At 43.3% G+C, this 26,502-nt stretch overlaps 1 protein-coding gene across 10 annotated transcripts in view; it reads left to right on the plus strand.

The window, feature by feature from the left end:
- TEC (tec protein tyrosine kinase) overlaps positions 1-8,447 on the plus strand; it is a 142,146-nt gene extending 133,699 nt beyond the window's left edge. For all 10 annotated transcript variants that reach the window (XM_060148223.1, XM_060148222.1, XM_060148224.1 and 7 more), the window contains 4 exons: positions 3,494-3,558; positions 6,210-6,328; positions 6,412-6,569; positions 7,758-8,447. In XM_060148223.1, coding sequence (XP_060004206.1) covers positions 3,494-3,558; positions 6,210-6,328; positions 6,412-6,569; positions 7,758-7,841 — 426 coding nt within the window. In that variant the 3' untranslated portion in view covers positions 7,842-8,447. The remainder of the gene's footprint in view (positions 1-3,493; positions 3,559-6,209; positions 6,329-6,411; positions 6,570-7,757) is intronic.
- The last annotated feature ends 18,055 nt before the right edge of the window (positions 8,448-26,502 follow it).

Raw genomic sequence — 26,502 nt, forward strand, 5'->3', positions numbered from 1 at the left:
TGAGAAGTGAGAGGTGATATCTCATTGTGGTTTTTATTTGCATTTCCCTGATGATTAGTGGTGTTGAGCCCCTTTTCACGTACCTATTGGCCATTTGTGTGTCTTTTTTTTTTTTTTGGCCCTGCCACACGGCTTGCGGGATCTTAGTTCCCCAACCAGGATTGAACCCCTGCCCCCTGCAGTGGAAGTGTGGAGTCCTAACCACTGGACCGCCAGGTAATTCCCTTGTGTGTCTTTTTTGATCAAGTGTGTATTCAGTCCTCTGCTCATTTTTCAGTCGAATATTTGCTTTTTTGCTGTTGAGTTGAATGAGTTCCTTATATATTTTAGATATTAACCCTTTATCAGATATATGTTTTACAAATATTTTTTTTCCCATTCTATAGTTAGCCTTTTCATTTTGTTGATTGTTTCCTTTGTTGTGAAAAAACTTTTTACTTTGTTGTAACCCTAGTTATTTATTTTTGCTTTTTTTGCCCGTGTTTTGGTGTCAGATCCAAAAAATCATTGCCAAGACCATGTCAAAGAGTTTTTCCCCTATGTTTTCTTCTAGGAGTTGTATAGTTTCAGGTGTTACATTTAAGTCTTTAATCTATTTCAAGTTAATTTTTTGTATGGTGTAAGAGTAGGGTCCAATTTCATTATTTTACATATGGATATTTGAATTTGCCAGCACCATTTATGGAAGAGATTATCCCTTCCCTTTGTGTGTTCTTGGTGCCCATGTTAAAGATTAGTTGACCATATATACATGGGTTTATTTCTGGATTCTCTGTTCTGTTCCATTGGTCTATGTCTCTGTTTCTGTGCCAGTACCATACAGTTTTGATTACTATATTTCTGTAATCTAGTTCAAAATCAGGAAGTGTGATGCCTCCAGCTTTATTCATTTTCAAGATTGTTTTGGCTATTCAAGGTCTTTTTAGTTTCTTATGAAATTTAGATTTTTTTTATATTTCTCTGAAAAATGCAGTGGAATTTTGTTAGGGTTATGTTAAATATGTAGATCCTTTTGGGTAGTATGGACATTTTAGCAATATTAATTCTTCCACTCTGTGAACACAGGATATCTTGCTGTTTATTTGTGTCTTCTTCAGTTTCTTTCATCAGTGTCTTATAGTTTTAAGTGTACAGGTTTTTCACCTCCTTGGTGAAATTTATTCCTACATATGTTAATGTTTATGATGCTATTGAAATTCACTTGCTTTCTTAATTTCTCTCAGTTCATTGTTAGTGTATAGAAACAAAACTGATTTTTCTATGTTTATTTTGTATCCTTCAATTTTACTGAGTTCTTTTATTACTTCTAACAGTTTTTTAGTGGAGTCTTTATAGAGTTTTACATATATAAGATCATGTCATCTGCAAACAGAGACAATCTTACTTTTCTATTCCAATTTGGATGCCTTTTATTTCTTTTTCTCACCTAGTTGCTCTGGCTACGACTTTCAGTACTATGTTCAATAGAAGTGACAAGAGTGGGCATCCTTGTCTTGTTCCTGACCTTGGAGGAAAAACTTTTAGCTTTTCACCATCGAGTATGTTGTTAGCTGTGGGCTTGTAATATATGACTTGTATTATGTTGAGGTACATTCCTTCTATACCTAACTTGTTGAGAGTTTTTAATCATGAAATGAAAGGATTTTGAATTTTGTCAAATGCTTTTTCTGTATCTGTTGAGATGATCATGTGATTTTTATCCTTCCTTCTGTTAGTGTGGTGTATCATGTTTTTGATTTGCATATGTCAAACCATCCTTGTATCCCAGGGATAAATACCACTGGATCATGGTGTATGATCCTTTTTTTTTTTTTTTTTTTTTTTTTGTGGTATGTGGGCCTCTCACTGTTGTGGCCTCTCCCCTTGCGGAGCACAGGCTCTGGACGCGCAGGCTCAGCAGCCATGGCTCATGGGCCCAGCTGCTCCACGGCATGTGGAATCTTCCCAGACCGGGGCATGAACCTGTGTCCCCTGCATCGGCAGGCGGACTCTTAACCACTGTGCCACCAGGGAAGCCCGTATGATCCTTCTAATGTGCTGTTGAATTCTGTTTGCTAATATTTTGTTGAGGATTTTTTCATCTATGTTCATCAGGCATATTGGCCTATATTTTTATTTTCTTGTTGTGTCCTTATCTTGCTTTGGAGTTAGGGTAACATTGACCTTATAAAATGAGATTGGAAGTGAACCTTTTAAAATTTTTTGGAAGAGTTTGAGAACTTAGGATTGGTGTTAATTCTTCTTTAAATATTTGGTAGAATTCACCAGTGAAGCCATCCAGTCCTGGGCTTTTCTTTCACAAAACTTTTAAAGATCACATTTTATGACTGGGGCAAAGGACTTTGCAAAATAGAAGATGATGTGATATGTGTAACATTAGTTATTATTATGCTCAGTGATGATAAAGAACATCTCTTTGTCATATTGAAACTTGTGAATGGAGCACCTTCCTCTTTTTTGACTTTTAAAACTGATGGAAATCTGTTGTCTACGTGGGTATGACAGGTTACACCTCTCTACACATACCTCACTGTGGTGAAGGCAATTTTGATATGTCTGTGCCAATGATACTGACATCATTAGGGTAGGTTTTTGTCATCCCTTAAGGGAAGATTTTGATGCTTCTGTCTCCTGGGTGAAGAATCCTGGTGACTATCAAGTAAAGGCATGATAAGGTATCTTTATAGGAAGATGGAGATAATCCAGGGAACGGGTATTAACTCATACTTTAAAAGAGACTCTTAAAACGCATTCAACAGGAAATAACCTCGTGTAAATGGAATTTGCGTCATACAGAGAATAAAATTCTGAAGCATAAGGAAGAAAAATACATTCTTAGTCTATGGGTTATAGCATGTGAAAAGATTGTCATCATGTCTTCCTTCTGAGAAATACTATGTCTTTTTCCAAACTATTTTCTTGAACCTTGTAACCTTAAAGAATGGGGAAGAAAGTATGAGTAATCTAGAATTGTGTTTGTCATAAATGACAAAGCAAACTATGTTACATATGGCTGTTCTTTTGACTCTTCGGGTTAGAGAAGACCAATCATTGAGCAAAGCCACTGGGTAAAAGATTGTTCACCCATCATCTGATGCTTGTGTGTTATAAAGCTCGCCTGGTAAGAACCTGAATTAAGGACTTTAAGAGATGTTGTCACTATCAATAAGAAAATCAGATAGTTTAATAAGAATAGAAATGGGTGGGCAAGAAGCTGATTGACCCTCCTCTTAGTCCTCATATAGATATGACAGTTGGCAAAGATTATGTAATAATGCCTTTTTTCACATGAGACTTTTGACCTGTCTTTCTATCCATTCTTTCATATAAATGTTGAAGACGTTTCCATAGGGGTAAAAAAAAATTTATAAGAGACACCACCTCTGCAAATGTTGACTGGGTTACACTAAATTTAATATAAACAGAACTTATATTTTTCTACTTTTATTGTGGAACTTTGCAACTAATATACCTTTATAATGTTGTTTTCCAGGCTGCCAGAAATTGTCTAGTAAATGAGGCAGGAATTGTGAAAGTTTCTGATTTTGGAATGGCTAGGTAAGGCTGAGTATATGTGAACATTTTCTATACATTTTGGATTAAATTAATGTAAGACTGTGGCCTTTCCCTTGAAAGTACTTGACTTTTCCTTTGCAGTTTGTGTCAGCTTCTTCCACTGATGCCTGTTTAAGAGCTATTTTGAAACATCTTTTGTTCCTTTAACAAAACATTAGAAGTACCCATCATTTTTTTTAAGTCCCCATCATTTTTGTACAGATTGATTTTTCTGCTTCTTATTGTTTTTTGTATAAGGTTAGAAAATAGATTATCTATATTTTGAAAGATTTCTTTGCTGAATTTGTCTTTTTACTGTTAGCTTTGGCTTTTTCTCAGGTAAACTGTTGAGAAGTTATGATTACTTAATACTTCATTATGTGGCTTTAGTTGATATTCACATTAGCTTACAGAATTGATAAGCATGGAAATAATCTGCATTGATAAAGCAAAAAGGAAACCCTATTAGATGTCCTGAGATAAAATAAATATATTAAAATAACACAGTATACATTGTGTTAATTATTGTTAATCATTCTCTCCACTAGGTGGTAGTATAGCCCGTTAAATACACTGCTTTCTTTTCTCCCTGGTGTGGATTAAATTTCTAGAATCTTTTGTTTTGATAGAAATGTGTTTGGGGTAAGTCTTTAGAATACGCAAATCTGTAATGTTTTTATTCTCTTAATTTTTGTAATCTTAATAGGGTGTTAGAAAAGTCCTTTAAAGAGTATTTCATTTATCATTTCTTTCCCTCCTTCCTTCATCCATTCATTTATCTGTACACCCATCCATACAAAATTAGGTGCCTGCTCTGTGCCAGGCACAACACTAGAGATTGAACCCTAGCAGAGGATGACATTATCCATGTGAGTCCCTGCCCACGTGCAGCTTAAATTCAGGAGGAGAGAGAAACATAAGACCCTAGAACCACTAAGAGGGGAGAGCACAGAGTGAGGTGACAGAGCAGGGGTCCGCCAACCTCGGCTTCTGGACCACATCTGACCCAACACTTACGTTTGTATGGCCTGTGAGCCAACCACGGTGTTCACATTGTTTAATGGTTGGGGAAAAAAAAAACTTTAAAAATATTATGACATGTGAAAATTATCTGAAAGTCAAAAGCCAGTGTCCATAAATAAAGTGTTAATAGGACATAGACTCATTCACAGATGTGTTGTCTGGCTGCTTTCACTCTACAAAGGCCTGCAAAATCTAAAACACTCACTGTCTGGCCTTTTACAGAAAAAGTTTGCCGACCCCTGTGATAGCGATAACTTGGGGTTGGTGGGGCGGGCGGGTACTGAGTGATGGCGCGGGGCAGGGGTGACGGTAGCGACTTCAAATCTGGTGCCTCTCGAAGGCCTCTTTGAGACCAGGATATCTGAAAAGAGACCCAAAAGGCAGGAAGCAGTCAATTAGGTGAAAGTCTGAGGATAAAATATTCCAGGTGGCAGAACACCGAGTCCAAAAGCTTGAAATTTGGGATGAGCTTGGCCTGCTCAAGAATCGAAAGGGGGTCAGGGTGGTCAGCCCATGGCCAGCATGTGAGGGCGGTTATAAAGGCAGGCCAGGCCTCCGTCCTGAGAAACTCGGGCCGAGGGAGGTTAGAAAGCCATTACTGTCCGAAATGGGACCAGAGCTGCTGGCTGTCAGGGCAGTAAGGACCCAGCGCTCTTTGTTTGTTTTCTGTGAAGATATTCTGTATCTAACAGGCAGGCCTCCAATTTCAGGTTTGATTTTCATATGTTTGGCTTTCAAGAAGCCTGTGCTTTTGCATCAGCTCCTTTGAAACACTCATTCTACACTCAGTTCAGACTCCCCTGACTGACAAACGCCCGTGGTGGCACTGTCACCATCTTTGTCTGTACAGCGAAGGAAGTTTGTGCAAAAGTCATTTGAATATTTTCCCATGGAGCTTGCAGAAATTAACCTGGTATGTTCCTATAATACATGAACACCTTCCTCTTGTAAATACATACTGAACACATTACAGAAAGGGCTGAAGAACCCGTATTTAGCACCCCAATTAAGATCCTCCCCAGGGGTAACCAGTGTTACCAGTTTGTGTGTGTCCTTCCAGAAGGACCTAAGTATGCTCCCATAGAGAAACTACATAGTGTTGTTCTGAGTGTGTGTGTGTAGAGGATGAACGTCACGGTATATACATATATACACCACCATGTGCATACATCATTTTGCAGTTTGCTCTTTTTATTTGCTATAGTTTTAAGTTGTGCTCTGTGGAATCACGGGGGCCAAAGCACATGTGCTCCAAGCGCTTTGCACCACTTCCTTTAGAGCAGCTCTGCTTTAGATGTCTTAACATGTGGGGCCTTTGGGTAAACTTTTTGTTTAAAGAACAGAACTGCTTCTTAAAAAGAAAGTTTGCAAACTCTTTTCTTGTATGCTGCCTCCAATGCCTTATAAAAAAGAAAAACAGAAAAGTGAAAGCGCAGTTAGAATGTTACAGGGCACGCATCTCAAGCACTTAGAGGAAGAGGGCAATTGCAGAGGCGTGGCTGCAGAGGCAAACAGCCAGCTTCAACCGGATGCCTGTTGGACTTCAGTCAACTGTGCTTTTGATTTTAAGGGGGAAAGAAAATTAAAGAACATGCACAAAATACAGACCGTAACTCAGTGTCTTCCTCTAGGTATGTTCTGGACGATCAGTACACGAGTTCTTCCGGTGCTAAATTTCCCGTGAAGTGGTGTCCACCTGAGGTGTTTAATTACAGCCGCTTTAGCAGCAAATCAGATGTCTGGTCATTTGGTAAGAGTCACGCTCCACTTCCCCTCAACTCTGCCCTGAAGAGGCACTGGGTGCATCGTTTGGCAATCCTCCTCCTCTTCCAGGTGTCTTAATGTGGGAAATATTCACTGAAGGCAGAATGCCCTTTGAGAAAAACACCAACTATGAAGTGGTAACCATGGTTACTCACGGCCACCGACTCCATCAGCCGAAGTTGGCGTCCAGATATGTATACGAGGTGATGCTGAGATGCTGGCAGGAGGTATAACATTTTTCGGGTGCCTTTTTCTTCAATCTCTAAGGCATTCAGGGATCCGGGCTTGGTAGATTCAAACTGTGTGGTCTTTATAGCCTAGTGAATGGGTGCATGTTTTATATGATTTCAAACTCCTAAGTAGGAAGCCGGTCTTCTCAACTCAGTCTGAATAATGGGAAGAAGATGTGAAGAAGTGGAAAACACTGATAATTAAGATAGTAAATTCAGGCTGCTGCTCCCTTCCCAAGTGGGGCCCCCGCCACAGTCGCCTGAGCTGGGGGCTCTGGGGATAAGCCCAGAGAAGTAGCTGTTCTAGTAGCTGTTCTCTAGTGTTGTCGAAATATTACTCTTTCACCAGAGAAGGTTTTTTTCTCCAAGCCTCAGCTTCCTCAGGTCATTTACTCTCAGTCTTCGGAAGTTTTCCTTCGCCCCATGTTAAAATGTCACCTCATAGAAGAGATTAGACACCAAAATGACTTTTGAAAGATAACAGTAACATTAGCTCAGAGGTATGATGTGCTAGGCACTGTGCTAAGTGCTTTCAATTTAGTTCTCGAAATAACCCTTCAAAGTGTGCACACGTTTACTATGACCACTCTGTGGATGAGGATATCACGTTGTTGCTTGCCTCAGGCCACTTAACTACAGAGAAGCAGAGTCCTGTCTGACTCCAAAGCCCATGCCCTGGTCACTTGCTCTCATGCCTCCCAAGAGCACTGATTGGGATGGACGGAGGTCTTCTGGCCAAGAAGTGGCGCTAGGGGGAGTGCGGACAATGTGAGCAAAGGTAGGGTGGTGGTAGTGAACTTGGTGTGTGTATACAAGGGTAGAGATTGTTCTCATTGAGCATAGGGCCCATGTGAGGGTTTTTGTGGGAAATAAAACTGGGTAGCAAGGGCCTGTGGGAGGGGCAGGTTATAGAGGGCCCTGTGAGTTAGCAGGACTTGATTTTGCAGGCAGTTAGGATCTCTGTTAGGTTCTGGAATGGGATGCCAAAGCCATGTGGCAGAAAGGTTAGTGTAGCAGCAGCACGTGCAGGATCGATGAGACCTGTCTGGAGATGCACGTGTGTTCCGGCCCCGAAGCAAGGAGTCCCTTACTCTGGTATGCATTGCTATCTGAGTTGGAGCGGTGAAAAATCATTCTGGGGATGGATTCTGGAACCCACAGCTTCTACTTGATTTTGAATTGTAGAAACCAGAGGGAAGGCCTTCCTTTGAAGATTTGCTGCGCACGATAGATGAACTAGTCGAATGTACAGAAACTTTTGGAAGATGAGTGCTGTGACCGGATGATGCGATGGCTTCCAGATTCCAAAGCACGAGGAAGAAATGGCACTTTGTGGCAAACTTTTAATTTATTTAGCACTTGGACGTGTAGATTGTTTTACTTATAAAGGGGAAACACCTAAAACATTTGCTTCTCCACCAGCTGTAGCTCTGTGACCGAACCTTCTGGATTATGGAAATGCTGCCTTAGACACGATGGTTAAAAGCACCCCCTTTTATTCATTCCACAAGTACTGGAGTGCCCACTATGTGCCAGGCACTGTGCCCAGGCCCCAGGGTCTGCCCATTTTAGGGGTGCATGTGGGGTCGCGTTAGCCGGTGCCGGTGGAAGGCCAGGGTAATTGGGAGGGGGAAGGGTATCCGAGCCACATTCCAGCCACCCCTCTCTTCCCTGTGACTTCTGCAGAAATCTGGGCTGGGGCATTGTCTAGAATATGGGTTCCGGATGGATCAGGAACCCACCTTGGCTAAGTACCCATCGTTTGTTTTGAAACATCTGTTTTCAAGACTGCCATTAGTATTACATTAAAACATATTTGTATGCTGTACATATTGTAAATATATACAATATATAAAGTTATATATTTATAAGAAACATGAGTCGTCTCTTTTGTAATTTGATTTTTACTGGAGTATAGTTGATTTTATGAGTTGTCTTTTAATTGAAATGTTTAATTCTGTAATATATGAGCCAACCCTCTTAGGACTAGGGATTTTCCCTTACAGCTGTCAATTCCTTTTCCCCTGATGATCTAATATTCCCTACTGAAGAGAAAAATGTCTGGACCCTTCTATCGCTAATGTCCCCTCCTCATTTGGGTAGCCATGTTTGAGGTGCCTATCCAGCTTAAGCCCCCAGCAGGGGCTGTGTTTGGGCTAAGTGGACCTGCCCACGGTATCCACAGCTAATTGGAGTTGGATGGAAAATTGAGCCTAGGGGCAATCCATCAGTTTCTGTGTCTTAGGAATCTGTCCCTGGACATAAATGTGAAAGTGAGCTCTGGAGCAGAAGGAACAGATGATGTTCACCACAAAGGCTGTGTCCCAACTGCACGCAAGACCCAGGAGCAGGCCGAGTTCTGGCAGAATTCAGGAAGCAGCCAGGAAAAATGGAGAGCGTGGCATCTGAGCTGTCTCCCAGATGGCTTTCAGGAGGCCAGGCTGGACTTGGGTTCCTGCATCAGAGAGATTGTCGGTTATAGCTTCATAGTAGACCCTGCAATTGAGTTTATTTGAGTGGGTTTCTGACCCTTATAATTTCTGACCAGGACACCATCTGAGTTAGAGCCTCATTTACTCATGAGCCCAGGATAAAGAACGACAGTCTCCATCATGATGAAAGCAAGGCCATGTATTGCCCCACACTGTATTGTTGGTTTTGTGGGCATCGAAAGCCCAGCAAGACACAGGGCCTTTCTTCAGGAGTTCGTCTGCTCTGGGGGGCCGTGGTCTCCCCCCCATGCTGTGGAGCATTGTGTGAACACTCTTTACGTAGCGTTCACATAAGTAGTTCTTATGTGAAGAAGCTACTTAATGCCCAGCGACGAGTTGTCTCAGTCAACAGCATCCCACAGAACATTCTCCAGGACCAGCTGACGAGGTTAAACCACAGTGTTGCCAAGGAAACAGCTCACAGGTGGGCCATGCTGGGTTCAGGAGTTTACCCCCCTGGCTTCCCAAGCAAGTAATGGGCCAGAAGTTGTGCCCATGGCCTCAGAATAACACTAATACTATTCTCTGGCTGCCTGTTTCCTCGAGGACTCCCTGTAGACCTTGGGACATGAAAAAGGCATCTCTGTGGTTTGTGTTTGAAGCACTAAGAAGTCTTATCCATTCACGTGGGGCCCAAAGGAACCTGTGTACAGCCGGACTCAGGATCCCAGAGGATTTATTATGGCTCTTGCTTCCAAGAATGAGCTGAGGCCTCTATATTTGATTTTCTTTAAGCTACATACTCAAGGCCCACTTCCTCTACCATCTTCAAGTCTCATTAACAAGGGAGTGGCTTCTTTTGTCACATGCCAGGTTGTTGGGACCCGGATAGCGTGTCCTCTGCGTGTGACTTCTCATTTCCCTGTGTTTCCACTAAGGATCTAGAGGCAAGAGCAGGCAGTCGAGGTGAATGACCCATCTACCCTCTTCTGTTGATTGCACTGGCTTGAATATTATAGCAGTGGTACTAGAACCATTTAACTCACTAAGTGCTTTAATGGTTAAAAAAATTATTATACATGGCTGCGTTTATGGAAAATCAAGACCTTTTAAGGAACACAGGCTGTGGCTGGCTACTCTGAGTAGCACCTTCATATGACCCTGGAGAATCATCTTTCCATTCTGGTCAGTTCATCCCCTGAAGGCTGTCTTCTATCCTTCCCTGTCCCCCTTATAATGGAAAAAAATAAAATATTTATCCTAAGTCTTGTCACAGTCTGTTTGCCACCTTCCTTCTCATCTTCCTGTTTACCTGTACCCCCATCACAAAAATATACACACCTGTTAACTGAATTGTAGCTCACTCAAGAGGTTGGCTGTATGCGCGCCGTGCCCTACTGTCATTGTCATACCTTCCTCCTTCCTCCTTCCTTCGTCTCTCACCTTGAGTCCTCTCGTCCCTCCCAGCCCCATCCCATACGTCCCTTTTGACCTTGAGGAACTGTGTTTAGAGCGCTAGGTCGCTTTGAAGAGAGAGGAGAAAGTATAGCCCTTAACCTAATAGTTACGTATACTTTTGATGGGAAAACAAGATTTGGCAAGATTTGGGAATATTTTCTTCAAAAATCTTTAAATATTTCACTAGAACTTAAAAAAAAGTTTTTATATAAAACCATAGCTACGGCTAAAGGAGAAGTAAAAATAGAAGAATCCACCCAGAACGTGTAAAGAGATCTTAATCTAGAAAGCAGGGAATAGGAAGGGCAACGTGAATCTGCTGTGTCTCCAGTGCAGTGGTTCCCTTTGGTTTTAGTTACTTTTTGGTTATTTTTCCGTGGGATGAAGTGCAACTCCTAAGTGCGTTTTTATTGTTGATGTTGTTGTGTTTGTAGTTCTCGGCCATGCCCCAGTCACCTGGGGATGGGTTAGTGTTTTCCCTCCTGCCCCGCAAAATAAACTCTCCTCGTACGGTGCCTAAAGTGTTAGTACTGAGTAGGAGGACAGAATATTCTAGACGTGGTACTTCACAACTTACAATCTAATTCTGTTTCTACCCCTAACGGTGTCCCTTATCCTATCTGTGCCTCCAATTCTTTCTCTGTCCAGAGAGAGCAATTTGAATTCATGCCCTTTTTAAGGTCCCTTTTACCCAAATCTTGTGATTTCTTGAAAATGGTGTTTGCTGGACTCACCCACACACTCGGGAATGAAGAACTGATAGCAGCTACCCTCAGAGATCTGGATGTAGATTATCAAGCTTTCTCTTATATAGGCCATCGGGTTGTCATTCACACACTTCTCTGAGGTTTTTAGAACAGGAAAATAGGTGGGGTTAACTTTGCCTGTGAGAAACGTCTTGGGTGAGCTATGATTTCAGTTAAAAGATGTGTTTTTGTGACAGGAGCATCGCTGAAGACCTGAAGGCTGTTTTGTTTGCTCCCCGCACAAGTGCAGCCATGATTCTTTCCACCTGTAAGTAAGATGGCTTTGTCCTTTATCTTCAGGGCTTGTTCTGGGCATGGTGGTTAGTCTTGAAATTGTTAGCCAGAAATTGTGAAGTGTGGAAGATAATTTCCCCAGATGTTGTGACAGGGTTTTGTTTGTTATTTAAATACCCATGGTGGTGATGTAATTTTAGAAAATGTTTAGCATTAAGCCCCCAAAAAAACAAAATAGTGTCCTTAAGTCTACCTGTGTGTGTAGAAATGCAATCCGTTTGAACAGTGTTTGTATTTAGAATATTTAGTATAAAGAACTGAGAGCAAAAGTCTAGGAGACCAAGTTCCACTTCAGGATTTGCTGCAACATTAGTGGGTCACCTTTGGTAAGTTCTTTAGATTAGGTCCCCGTCTGTACAATGGGCACTCTCTTTTTGCCTGCCTCCCAACAAGATACTAGAGAGAAACAGTCGATTAAAATGACAGGTTCTTCATGAACTTAATTTTGGAGTTGCTTTGGAAGACTGTTCAGTCCCATGTACAAGTTTTGGAAATGCTCGTTGATTTACCTCGAAGACTTGGAGAGCCTTATCATGCAAATAATTAAAAATCTGGAAGAAAAAGACTGATTTTAATCCTGGATGACTATGGAAACAAGCTTCAACGAAGCTCAGTCACCTCAGAATAAAGCAGTCAAGGCTGCTGACAACAGTTTTTGCACTTCTGAGTTTTAAGTGGCATTAGGAAACATTTTTTGCCATTTTTAAATGTCATGTGTTTAAACCAAATCACCTCATTAGGACCCAACACTTGTGGGTAGGATTCGTAAAAAATAAACCAGGCTACTCCACTTGTACCTACCTGAATTATAACTTACAGTCTGGGTCCACGCATAGATCAAGACGGGGTGCCCATGATCAGAAACACAGGCCAAGCAGAGCGAAGCAGAAAGAGCTAAGAAGCAGTAACCCATGTCCCCACTTCCCCCAATGGCAGGACAAAGGTGAGCAGTGACTTAGTAAGAACCTTTTCATTAAAAGCCATGTGGGCATCTGTTCTTCGTTTCTCCTGAGGTCAGAACTCGAGAGAAGGCTGTAAATGATAACAGGCAGGATTCAGTTATATATAAAATAAACAGTGAGGGTTGAGACAAGGATTAGATTGCCCAAAGGATTGAATAAGAGACCACCTATTAGTGGGGATATTTTGAGGATCATTCTATCTGGCCTGGGAGGGCATGGGTTTGATGAACTATCACTGTCCTTTCCAGCTTCTGATCATTTGATTCAACGGTAAGACTCACCCGTTGATTTCTTCCACAGATTGCACTTAGATGTGGCTCCATTTTCTTTCTTTCTTTTTAAATTAATTAATTAATTTAATTTATTTTTTATTTTTGGCTGCGTTTGGGTCTTTGTTGTTGCACACGGGCTGTCTCTAGTTGCAGTGAGCGGGCGCTACTCTTCATTGTGGTGCATGGGCTTCTCATTGCGTTGGCTTCTCTTGTTGCGGAGCACGGGCTTTAGGTGTGCAGGCTTCAGTAGTTGTGGCTCACAGGCTGTAGAGCACAGGCTCAGTAGTTGTGGTGCACAGGCTTAGTTGCTCCACGGCATGTGGGATCTTCCCGGACCAGCGCTCGAACCCATGTCCCTTGCATCGGCAGGCGGATTCTTAACCACTGCGCCACCAGGGAAGCCGTGGCTCCATTTTCTTCTGGGTAAAACAATGAGTGTTTACTGTTGACCAGAGAAAGCTAAGAGGTGCCCCAGGGTGTGTTACTACTAATCAAAAAAATGTTTATAGGTGTTTTTTGGGCCAGAGTCATTTGGGAAATACATTGGTTGTTTTAAGGGCTGTCATAGAAGTCTGGCCTCATAGGCTGCTGTAGGGCAGGAGGAGATCCTTGTGGAAGGTGCGATATTGATCTTAGTGACTGGTGGGCAGAGCCTGGGAGTGGTACCTGGGCACTGCTCCTATGAGGGTCAGTTTGTGAAACACAAGTGGTCGTTTCTCCCAACTAACCCCTGCTCTGAGGACAGACCCAGCCCAGGAGAATCGTTTAGGGGACGGGGACCAGGGAGATGTGCTGGGGGTTCGAAAAGCTAACCACCTCCCTTCCCTCCATCTCATCATCACCTAATTTCTCTGTCTTTCCTTCCCAATTTATAAAGTAGAAGGAAAAATAATAATTGGGTGGTTCTTAAGTGTTGGTGTGCCTGAAGTGTGCTTTAGGGTACTGTTAAAATGCAGTTTTCTGGACGCATAATTTGATCTGGAGGGTGAGGTAAGGACCCCTTGGTCACTCTGCTTTTCTTGGGTCTCCGCTTTCAAAGCCCTCCCTTATTCCTCGTTGTGTTTGAGTCCCACGCCAACCCCTTTAAGGTAGTATCTTCTGTTATTTCTTTTACAGTTAATACAGAGATAACGAGGGTGGCTGCCCAGGCATCTCTAAGGTGGCCCCAGTGATGTCCCCCCTCCAGCTGTTCACATGATCCTTCTCCTTGGGGAAAGATGGAGTATGGTAACAGGGGTGGATGGAGTGTTACTGGGAGGTTAGGTTACGGCAGACGGTGGCTTCTTAGTGCTCTTGGGCTCCCTGTCTCTTGGGTGACCTGCTGCCATGCTGTGAGCATTCTCAGGCAGCCTGTGGAGAATCCCCATCACCAGGAGCCGTGCCACCAAGGCCAGCGACAGCCATGTGACTGAACTGGAAAGTAGATTCTCCAGCAAATCCCAGCTCCCCTTTACTACAATTTCATGAGCTTCGTGAACTTCTCAATTTGATTCAGAGGCGCCCAGTTAAGCAGTGCCTGGACCCCAGACCCACAGAAACTGTGAGATAGTAAACAGTTTCTGCCTCTAGGTTTGGAGCTAATTTGTTTCCAACAATAGATACCTAGTTCAGTGGCAAAGGCTAGGAGAGCCATGGACCAAAAAAAGACCTGGCCACTTTTGCTGCCACTTTGCCTCAGGCTGGAGTTGGTCCCCTTTCTCAAAAATAGGTTCAGTGTTAATATGGACACTAGTATATGTGTCTTTCCTTTTGTTTCTAAACCACTTCACTTCTATCCTCCTGCAACTGCCTGAAACCTGTAGCAATAATGCTAACAGCAGTCACCATCTGGAACTGCGTCTGTGAGGTTTCCACGCCTTCTTGTGTGCGACCGGCAGATGCCCTTTCTGTGTAGTGAAGCCCACTGGCTGGCATCTGTCCCCTTCCTGCCCTCGGGGGGCGGGGTGCTGCCCAGTGCTGGCTGCCAGCGGGTCTGGTGGCCAAGCACCTACATCCCAAGCTGGCCAGGTGTCTTGGTTGTGATGTCTGTGAGCTGCTCATGAACTTGGAGCTCACGGGCCACAGTCTCCTAGGAAACACTGCTCTGAGACCAGGGGATGGAGGAGATGTGGGCAAGATGCCTGCAAAGTCCGCCTCACGCCAGCTCAGGACTGGGAAAGAATAAAATTCCTGTGTGGAACAAACGAGGGCTTCTGGTGCTGGAATGTTTGGTGCCTGGGGCTTTGCTGGCTGAAGCTGTGAACAGAGGAGCGATCAGTCTTCAGGGAAACTCTGCCTTTCCCTTCAGCATCTTTGCCCCTGGGACCCTGTCTCCCCTAGTGCCCAGCGCCCCATGCAGCTCCCCAGGCTTCCAGAGTCTCTGCACCCCTTCCCCACACACAGCACCCCTCAGGCTCAGCCAGGCCAGCACCGTTCTTCTCCTCCACCCAGATTATCAGTTACTGTCCCATGAGCTAGCTGCCTGTTTTCTGTTAGGAACCAACAAATCCCTAATGGAGTTGTTCCCCTTACTTGAAGGTTTCACAGACAGGATAATGTCCAGAAACCAGTTTGTGATCTAATAATGGGTTGCTAACTTATTTTGTCAATACATTCAAAAACACTAACATCTCTGGTGACTATCATCTTTTAGAAGAACGGACATTTTAATATCAAAAGGAAACAGTGTTCTTTCAGTAATTCTGTTGAAAGGAGTGCCCTTTTAATATCAAAGGAGGCACACACACAAAGCAGGGATAATTTAATGCTTCAAATATATAAAGAGCATAAATTCAGAATCAAGGATATCTTTAAAAATTTTTTTAATTTAAATTTTATTTTATATTGGAGTATAGTTGATTTATAATGTTGTGTTAGTTTCAGGTGTACAGCAAAGTGATTCAGTTATACATATACATATATCAACTCTTCTTCAGATTCTTTTCCCCTGTAGGTTATTACAGAATATTGAGTAGAGTTCCCTGTGCTAATACAGTAGGTCCTTGTTGATGATCTGTTTTATATATAGTAGTGTGTATATGTTAATCCCAAGCTCCTAATTTATCCCCCTCCCACCTTTCCCCTTTGGTAACCATAAGTTTGTATCAAGGATAACTTCTTAAATTGAATAAATGTTTCCGTGAAAAACTCAGTGTATTTCTCTCTCTCTCTCTGTCTTGCCCTCCCCGTCCTTCCCTCTCTCCCCCTCTCCCTCTGTTTCTATTTTCTTTTCTTTCTTTCCCTCATTGGCGTGGATTCTTGGTTTGGTGTCTTTTCAGAAAGTCTTTTCTGGTGCCTGCTTAGAGGCAGAAATTCAGGTTAAAAAAAAAGCTAGCTATGTGTCACACCTCCCAGATGATATGGGTTAAGTCCATTAACATGTATCTGGTCTTCAGAAGTCCCTTAAATAGATCTAGTGGTGGGAATTTATTACAGTCATGAGGAGGTTTGACCTTTCTGTAAATTTCTGGAAAAAAAATAAGGCGCTTCCTGTAGTGAACTTAGAGGATCAGTTCCAATTGCCCAGAGCCATTTATCCAAAGCCACAGGTTTTCCACACTTCCCAGTTCCCCGAGCCCTTCAGCTGTGAGCGCAGCTGCCCTGGAATTCCTCGTCCTAAAACCGCAACCTGGATTGTGTGCGTTGGGCCACTAGCCTAGTCTTTGGCTCAAGGCACTTCTTGAAACGAGCCAGTTATTCATGTTTTCAAATAAAAATCGCCAGCCTTCTGCCAGTTATTCTAAGCAAATTCAGGAGGACTGAATTTCGCCTGAAGCACTGATTCATAACGAAACTCTGCCATCGTAAATACGTGAGGTTACATAGATATAAATCTGAAAACATTCGAAACGGAGGGAACGCCACCAGCTTCGCTTCCCAGACGGCGGTGACCCAGCAAGCCCTTCAGCTACCGTTCATCTGCTGGACTGTGAGCGGCGGGGAGCTGTTCGGAGAAGTGGTGCTTCTCCCATTCGCTCCCTTCCAGCGCCCCCTGGTGGAAACCCGTCCCCAAGCCGAGCCCTGCTGCAGCCACGCACACAAGCAGAAGGCTGTTAGGAGACCTGCACGGGTGGGAGAAGGGGGAAGCAAGCCTTCCCAGGAGAGTACGCGAACACTAAATAAAATAAGAGGTTCGACTCCCTTACCCATGAGGGACGTGCCAGTTCCTAAAGGTCACGGAGATTACGCCGGGATGTGATGCCCTTTTCCTGATTTGCTGGTACAAGATAGATAATTAAAGGTATTTGCTGGGGAATAAGAAGCAGATGAAAAGAATAGCGCAGATGTAAGCCTGGGAGGGGAAGCTCTGGCTTCTTCCTGCGTTAATCCTCAACACCGAATATAACCTTCTAGCAGGCAAATAGTCATTGCCCGTCTCTGGGGCATTTTAGATTGTCTCTGGCAAAGACCAGATATGCATGAGTTTCTGCCTTCATTGGGGATTTTATAAAGGCGAAAAAGGGCTTTCTCTCTGCAGGTTACTGAGAAAAGCAATTCAAAGAATGGCTTCTGTAACCACAGCAGGCGTGTGGCAGTGACTCTCCATTTACCCACTCACCTGGAAGACCTGTGATGCTGTAAACAGAAAATGACCACAAGTCTAATAATCATTGCTATCTGCTTTGGCATGAATCATTACTTCAGTCTGTAAATAGAGAGGCCTAGTGTCTTGAAGAGTCAAGCCAAGCAAGGAACACCAGGAAGCTGTTTGGCTTTCCCAACTTGTTTTTTACTCACTCATCAATTATTTCTTGGGCAGCAACTAGTTGCTAGCAAATGTGCTGGGCAGAACTGAACCATAAACAAGGCAGAGGTTGTCCTCGCTGCTCACAGCTATTCTTGGTCTTCAGGGGAGATAGAACAAAACCGTGTCATAATTGAAGCTGCGGCGGAGTAGTACCCTTATTTGAAGGCAGCTGTCTTTGCTACTGAGTGAGGACAAATAAATACTTCTGAAAAAACTTCCTCCTACATTCCAGGCTGCAGAAGAGAGTAAAGATAACCGAGAGATTGCTGTTGGATTTACAGTCCACTCTGTTGGTGTGTAGTCATGGATGGTAAATTCAGTGAAGGCGGGGGGGAGCCTTTTCCTAGTCTCCAGATATCATTCCTGCTGACAAATACCAGCAATTTCTCTTTGAAAGTTCTATATGTTTAATTTAAGGTATAATAATGGTTAATTTTATGGGTCAACTTGGCTGGGTCATGATGCCTAGGTAGTGGGTTAAATGTTCCTGTGGATGTTTCAGTGAAGATATTTTTTGTGTGAGATTAACACTTAAATCAGTGGATCTTTAGTAAAGCAGATTACCAAGACATAATGTGGGTGGGCCTCATCTAATCAGTTGAAGGCCTTAATAAACCAAAGACTGACCTCCACTAAGCAAGAAAAAATTCGGCCAGCAGACTGCCTTTGGACTCAAACTGCAGCTCTTCCCTGAGTCGCCAGCCCACCCCGTCAGAGTTTGGACTCACCAGCCCTCACAATTGTGTGAGCCAATTCCTTAAATCAGTTTATCTTGCTCTCTCTCTGATCACTCTGCCAAGTACAGTTGTCATGCTTACAGATATGAAAATGCCTTTAAAAGAAGCACCGCCGTACATGTTTACTGTTACATCAGTTTACTATCATATCATTTTCACCTTGCCAAGACTAAGCTTCAGAGCACCTCCGGAGAGCTGTGTTGATAGTGGAGAGAGGACCCCTTAGAGTCCTGAGCGGGATGAACAGGGGTAGAGAATGGGCTCAGAACACAGGAGTTGTGGGGTTGAAGGTCAGCTTTGGTTTACTTGACCTTCTTCCCATTTTGTCTTCAGAGGGAGGACCATAGTGTGCTTCTATCTGTTTACCTCAAATCTGCTCTTTGAATACACAATACATACTTGCTGAATGAATTCTAGGGAACTGAGTGAGGGAAAAGGTTGGACATTAAATGAGCAACTGCTCTGTCCTAGACATTTCATCTCTGCTGTCTTACGCAATCTTCTCATCCACAAGGACTGTCTCACTATTATGCTCGTGGACTCAGCCAAGCTCTGTGGACTTAAATTCAATCTCAGCTGCTTTTTTAGGTATGTAGCTTTGGACAAATGACTGGACCTGTCTGTTACTCAATTTCTTCATCTGTGAAATGGGGATAATTACAGGACCTATTTCAGTGTGTAGGGAGTGAGTTAGTATAGGATAGTAAGATCTTCCTGTAGTCCCGCCATATGGTAAATGCTTTGTTGGTAGCAGTGGGGAACTGCCTTTCCTCGAAGGTAGGTTTTATTTCTATCATTTTCCAGATGAGGCTCCTGAGTAATTGCCCCAAATCATATTGTCGCTACAAGAAAATGGAGTCGTGATTTGACTCACGTTACCCTGACCCTAGTGACTGCTCAACCCCATATGCTGTCCTTATACAGAAAAAAGAACATTTGAACACTGGGTTTTAACCATTTCATTTAGCATCTCGTGGATTGATGCTTTATTTTGGATAAGCTGCCGCTGCTTTTTCTCCTTCCCACCTCCTCCTCCTCCTCCCTCTCTTCCTTCTTCTTTTTTTTTTTTTTTTTTTTTTGCGGTACGCGGGCCTCTCATTGTTGTGGCCTCTCCCGTTGCGGAGCACAGGCTCTGGACGTGCAGGCTCAGTGGCCATGGCTTACGGGCCCAGCCGCTCCGTGGCATGTGAGATCTTCCCGGACCGGGGCATGAGCCCGCGTCCCCTGCATCGGAACGCAGACTCTCAGCCACTGTGCCACCAGGGAAGCCCCCTTCTTCTTTTTTACTATACCTGGAACAAAAGGTTAGACTTATGACCTACTACAAGCCCCGGAAGCTGTCTTCTTCAACTTTACTGTTCTACTTAGTCAAAAGGACGTGGTCAACCTAGCTTGCTCTGCGGCCGGCCAGCGTTGAGCTGTGAGATTGCATGTGGTAGAATGAGTTACTGACAAATAGAGCCTAAGGGTAATGTGATGGTGTAGATATGGGGGAGGCGTTATTTAACAGCTATCTATTGAGTTCTTGCTCTGTACCAGGCTCTCATGCTGGATGCTATGGACAAGACAAAAAACCATGAGACTCAGACCGTGAAATTGAAGAGTTCACAATCTAGCTCAGTGGTTCTTAACAAGGGGTGATTTTTGCCCACAGGGGACATCTGACAATTCCTGGAAACATTTTGGTCTTCACACCTGGGTGTGGGAGGTGGGTATCAGAGGAGTGAGGTGCTGTTGGTACTGACACCTGGTGCACAGGGGCCAGGGATGCTGCTCAACATACTGTAACACACAGGACAGCTCCCGCAGCAAAGCACTCATCACTCTAAGGTGCCAGTAGTGGTGAGATTGAGAAGCCCTGTGAGAGATGAAGGCTACACAAAGAAAAGTAAATAACCATTGAAGATGGTACCTAATTATGAGCCACAGAGCAAGACAGATAACAGTGCTTTGGGAGCCGAAGGAAGATTAGGTGGGATTGGATTGCAATGGAAGCCTTTTTTAAGCTGGGGACAGAAATGTGCAAGGTGTCTGCGAGAACAGTGAACAGAAGAATAGAAGCTGGTGTAATAGGAATTGGTGAACACTAAGCGGCAAGGTGGGGCTGGCCAGATTACGGAAGGCCTCAGAAATAAGGAAAGATATAATCTTGTTGCCATATGTAATTGAGAGTCTATTTTATTTTATTAATTTAATTAAAGGAGTGAAGGAGTGGAGAGAGTAGGGAGGGCTGACAGCTGGGGGAAGAATGGTCCAGGCAGAACAAAAGCGAAGAGCCTTGGGTGAGAGCAGTCCTGGTCCAGAAGCACTGCGGGGGCAGTGTGGATGGGGTGAAATGAGCACAAGCACATTGGAGAGAAGGTGAGAGGTACCAGGAGGCCAGGTCGTGGACGGTTTAAGGACGATTATGAGAAAATTGGCTGTAACGCACAGTGAAATGGAGAGCCATTGTGGGTTTGTGAGACAAGGAGTAGCATGATCTGACCTAGGTTTTAAATTAATTACTGTGGCAGCTGAAAAATAAGCCATAAAGGGTGGGGGGATGGGATTAAGTGTAGAAGCAGAAAGAAGTTAGGAGGCTATTGGTACCAGATAATGGAGACTTAGACCATGGTAGTAACAGAAGGGTGGGGAAAAGCAGTAACATTCTGTGTGTGTGTGAGTTTTAAATTGTGGTGAAATGTAATTAACATAAAATTTACCATTTTAACCATTTGTAAATGTAGCGTCCAGGAGCATGAAGTCCAAGCACATTATTGTACAATCATCACCATTACTCATCTCCAGAACTTTTTCGTCATCTCAAGCAGAAACTCTTGGATACGTTTTTTGTGTGTGTGGTACGTGGGCCTCTCACTGCTGTGGCCTCTCCCGTTGCGGAGCACAGGCTCCAGACATGCAGGCTTAGCGGCCATGGCTCATGGGCCCAGCCGCTTCGCGGCATGTGGGATCTTCCCGGACCGGGGCACGAACCTGTGTCCCCTGCATCGGCAGGCAGACTCTCAACCACTGCGCCACCAGGGAAGCCCTTGGATACATTTTTAAGGAAGAGTCAGCATGCTCTCCTGATGGATTGGACTGGGTGTGAGAGAAAGAGAGGAGTCAAAGATAACTCCAAGATCATTGGCCTGAGCAACTGGAAAAATGGAGTTGCTCTTCACAAGATGGAGAAGAGTAGATAGACGAGTTTGGGGAGGAAGAAGAGAGGAGTTCAGATTTCTTCCTGTGAATTCGAGGTGTCCTCTAGACATCCAAGTGGAGAATTTGAGAGTGCCTTTGGCTATGCAAGTCTGAAATTCATGGGAACTGGGGTGGAGGTGTACATTTGGGTGTCATCAGCAGATAGATGGCTTTTAAGACACAGGAAGGAATGAGATAATCAAGGGAGTGAATAAGGCAGAGTAAAGAAGAAATCAAAAGCTTTGGGGCAGCCTAGCATTAGATCCAGTCTAAGAAGTTAGCAGGGAGGAGAAGAAAGCAGTAAAGGAGACTGAGAAGAAGGAAGACCAGTAGGACATAGTGTCAAATGCTGCTGAGAGCACAGGTAAGATGAGGCCTTAGAATTGACCATTGTTTATAGCAGTGCATAGGACCCTGGTGACCCTAACAAGAGCAGTTTGGGGAAGTAGTAGGATCAAAAGCTTAACTGGGATGGGTTAAGAGAAAGTAGGAGGGAAAGAATTGGAGGCAGCAAATAAAGACTGCTAATTACTATAAATGGGGAGCAAAGCTGATGGAAGAAATAAGATCAAGGGTAATTTGTTGTTTTGTTTTTAAGGGGTGAAGTAGCAGTATACTTATATGCTATTGGGAAGGATCCAGTAGAGAGGGGGAAAATGGTGATGTAGAAGAGGGAAGGAGTATTTAAAAGTTTTTGAATTTAAATACCTCTACATGGGACTTTGACACAGCATTTTGCCACCGTCCATGCCATACTCTGCTTGCTTGTCTCACTTGTATAACCTACACTGGACTTCACATTTCTTGGCCTGGATGGATGCATATCTGTACGGGGCTCTAAGGCAACACTGGAATAAATCGGTAAGGATGCAAATTAGAACCACTCCTGCCAAGGTAGACAGAGCCCCCACGTGCTAACGTACCCTGTTTGGGGGGCGTGTTTTTGGCAATTGGCTCATGCAGAGGCCACCAGATGAAAACTGACAGTCAGAAGCAGTTGAGATCCAAAAGCCTAATAATACACCATGTAGTGAAGGTTTGCGGAACTCTATTTTGGTCCCTGGAAATCAACTTTGTGTTTCTTGCTGCAGGCTAAGGAAGAAAGTTATTAAATCAGGGGTGAGTGATCTCACAGCAGTGGGAGCAAAAGTGAATCTTTGCCTGGGCTTGGACTGGAATTGTATCTCCAGAGTAGAAATGAGATGTTTACCCCTGGACACCACCAGTGTGTCTGTAGCCCAAACATTGAATAACGGCAGTATCCAAACCGGAGAAAGGCAAGTAACTAATGCATGACTCTAGGTTTTGAAGGTGAAAGGCAAAGGAACCAGTATATTGATTACTATGTTGGATATCTTTATTCTTATCCACCCTATTCTACCCTGGAAGGATGACCTGTGGGGATTAAACGTGGAAGGCAGCCTCCATCGTGGCTCAGTGAGCCCGGCCTCTTGGTATTCATTCTTCTCCACCTTGCACTCTATCCTGGAAAAGGAATCTGTAGGGCTGTTCGGCACGCTTCTGAGCTCTCTGGCTTCTGCTTACACTACACCCATGGGGAGCCCTGGAAGGAAGCTGTGGTGAGGTTACCTTGAACTGGCTGTGTCCCTCTACAGCAGATCATTGCTCCTGTAAAATGGTCTCTGCTCTACTTAACTCTCTCACTTTCCTGGGCCTTTTGGAATGGGGATGGTGACAGTTCCACTATTGCTGGACCCAGGTGTCTGCACATTCTTTATCGTTACCTTACCCCCTTCTACACCTTTGTAATTAGTCTCTTTGTAAATAAACCCTTCTAAAAGTATTCTAATTTAAGTATGTCTTGTTTTATATTATAGGCCTGATTGATACCATAATTGGCATCATAAGTGGCTCTAGGAAACAGAGTCAAAATTGGATCTGGGATTTATTTGGTCATATAGTTAGAGGTCCAGGCATAGCCTTATTGCTGGGAGAAATAACTCAATTTTCCATTACTCCAGTTATCATTGGTGGTAGCCTGGGATGAAGGGCAAAATGTTGGCTATATAGAGCCTCTGAAAGTCCCATTATGAGAATCACAGCACAAACCCTCAGAAATTGGGAGTAATGACTTGACCCTGTGCTGATAACTATTTTTGATTTTTTTTTTTTTTTTTTTGGCCGCACTGCGTGACACGCGGGATCTTAGTTCCCCAACCAGGGATCAAACCTGTGCCCCCTGCAGTGGAAGTGAGGAGACTTAACCACTGGACTGCCAGGGAAATCCCCACTATTTTTGATTTGAAAAGTAGCTCCTGGCTTCCTACTGGTGAAGACTGAATGCTCCAACCATGCCATGAAATGCTTATGCGATCCAAACTGAGTGAGCCTGTCATGAGCTGAGTGTTATCTGATTCATTGAACCAAGAAATTGGGCATGTGTAGGAGTAATCCATAATAATATGGAAATGGTATATGTGAAAGTGGGCCCCCGTAGATCCAGAAGGCTCAAGAAAACTTCATGAGCAGGTGACATTCACATAGTACCTGTTCTTTCTGCTTCTCCTTCACCTCACACCCAAGACCTCAAGAGGAATTTCCCATCAGGCCTGATTTACAGATAGATCTGCATCCCAAACCCACATGAGCAGGAAATGAACAGCCATCATGCTACAGCCCTATTCAGAGGTAGCCTGAAAGATGGTGTTGAAATAACATTCTCCTTGAACTTCAAGAAGTACATCAGTTTATTCACTTCATTAGGGACAGTTAGTCTGAGGCATCGATCTACATTGACTCATATGCAACGGCAAAAAAGTTGGCCTGCTAGTTCAGGAACATGGAAAGAACAAGATTGGGAGGTTGGTGAAAGATCTGGGGAGGAATGTGTTTGAAACTCTTGGAATGGGGACAAAATGAGAAGATGTAACCAAAGGTCTACAAGATGATACATTTTGTGGAGTCAGCCTTTTCTTAGTTTCATTGGTGCTGGTACAGTGGTTCTCTGAATACTCTTACCATGTGTCCCGTAATTCAGAAGGAGCTGGCTTAATAGGACAGAGGAATGGCCTGCTAAAGGCTCAATTGCTATGACACCTGGGAGACAGCATCTTGCAAAGTTGGAGTGGTGTCCTATCATATACAGTAAATGCCTTAAGCCAACAGCAAATGTGGTGTTGTTTCCGTATAGCCAGGATGTCTGAGTCTGGGAACTAAGGAGTAGAGATTGGAGTGGCCCCTATCACCACCTAATAACCCACTGGATATTGTTATTCTCTTTCCCTGTGACTTTGGGTTTGGTGAGTTTGGAGATTCTAGTGCCCGAGAGAAGAATCCTTTTGTTAGGGAACATTGGAAGTTGAGATTGCCCATTGGAAGCTGAGAATCCCGTTTTGGGATTCCTTGTATCAGCGAATTGATAGGCACAGGAAAGTGTCAGAGTAGCTGGGATGAATATCCTGATTACCAGGAATTGGTTCATTCTTCACAATGAGTACAATGAGGACTTTGAAACTCAGGGAATTCACTAGCTTCATTTCTTAAAATTCATAATAGTCCTGGTCAGTAGAAAACTGTAACAACCCCATTAAGACAATACCAACTAAGGACCCAAATCCCACAGGAATGAACATTTGGGCAATTCCATTAGATAAAGTACCTCCTTTGGCCAAAGTGTCGGCAGAGGCAAGGGGGCACAAGGAATGAATGGTGACAGAAGGTATCTGTGATCAGCTTAGGACTCAGGACAGCTTAAGAGGTGGGAATTGTAGCAGCTATGTCCTATGTTACTCTTCTTTTCTCCTCGTTTCCTTCTCTACCTGACTTAAGAATCCTAATGGTGGTTAATGTACTAGGTTTCGGGTGGGAATATGATCAAATTGACATCACCTGGTGGTAATATGTTAGCTCTATTTCATCCCTTGTTCTGGAGGCATAGAGTGGATGCTGAGGGGTAGATTGCTTGTACCGGGTGTCTTCTGCTTGTACCCCTCTTCCATGTTCCAGGACTTTAGAGAAAATATCTAACTTAATCCCAACAACCCTATAATGATAATAGGTCTTCTTGATTACCCTCTTACTATTGATATATACCTGGCATTGTTCTGCATGCTTTATATGAATTCATTCAGTTAATCCTCATAGTAGCCTTACATGCCTAGTGTCCTATTATTCCCATTTTACAGATGAGGAAACTTAAGCACAGAACAGTTAAGTAACTTGCCCAAACCCACAAAGTTGGAGATTAACCTCTGCCCCCTAAGGCTTCTCAAAGCGGGGAGGTATGATTATCTTGTTTTCACAGATAGGAAAATAAAGAGATAGAGAAGTAAAGGGACTTATCCCAGATATAGTCAGCGCCCTCCCCCCTACCCCCCCAGCTAGAATTCATTGTTAGGTCTTTCTAACCTCAAAGGTAATGCTCATGTCTAATGTACTCTGCTTCCTTAACAGTGCTTCATTTTCAGGGGTCAGTATGAGAAAAGTGCCGCTGTGAAATGCAGATTCTATGAACATAAAACAGCTTTTGATAAATTCAAAATTTATGGTTTGAAAAAGGCAAATGGTCTAACTTAAATAAAGATTAAACTTGACAGTAGAAGTGTAAGCATGACCCAGATTTACTAGCTAGCTAGTGCTTTCTTTAAATATTCAGTTTATGTTTGGACCTAATCCATAGAAAATTTGAGAGCCAAAAAGGTATAAATGTATTTTGATACATAATATATGAAAATAAAATAAATATGTTAAATTACATTATTATATAATATATTAAATATATTTATATTACTTTATGTAAATATATAAAATATATATTAAAATATTTTTGAAGAAATGCGATGGACCTAATTCAAAATCCCTGCTAACAGATTTCCTAGGAGAACATTGTTTCTGGAATCATATTCTTGTGTATACTTGTCAACTGACATTAGCCCTGATCAAGGTAAAGAGGAATACAGTGGTCATTTATCATTCACAGACTGAGGAAATGCATGAAACCAGACCCAGGAACAAGAGCCTGAGAAGGGAAACCACAGTGGCCGGGGTGCCAGTAACTTCTTTTTGTGTTAGTGACAGTTTTTCATCTTCTACTAGTGAAGAAGGGCACGGTCAAGACTTTGCATATGCTTTGCAATACTTTCTGTCACCCGTACCCTCAGGGA

This window comes from Lagenorhynchus albirostris, chromosome 4 (genome assembly GCF_949774975.1).
Source record: "Lagenorhynchus albirostris chromosome 4, mLagAlb1.1, whole genome shotgun sequence".
Taxonomy (NCBI): domain Eukaryota; kingdom Metazoa; phylum Chordata; class Mammalia; order Artiodactyla; family Delphinidae; genus Lagenorhynchus; species Lagenorhynchus albirostris.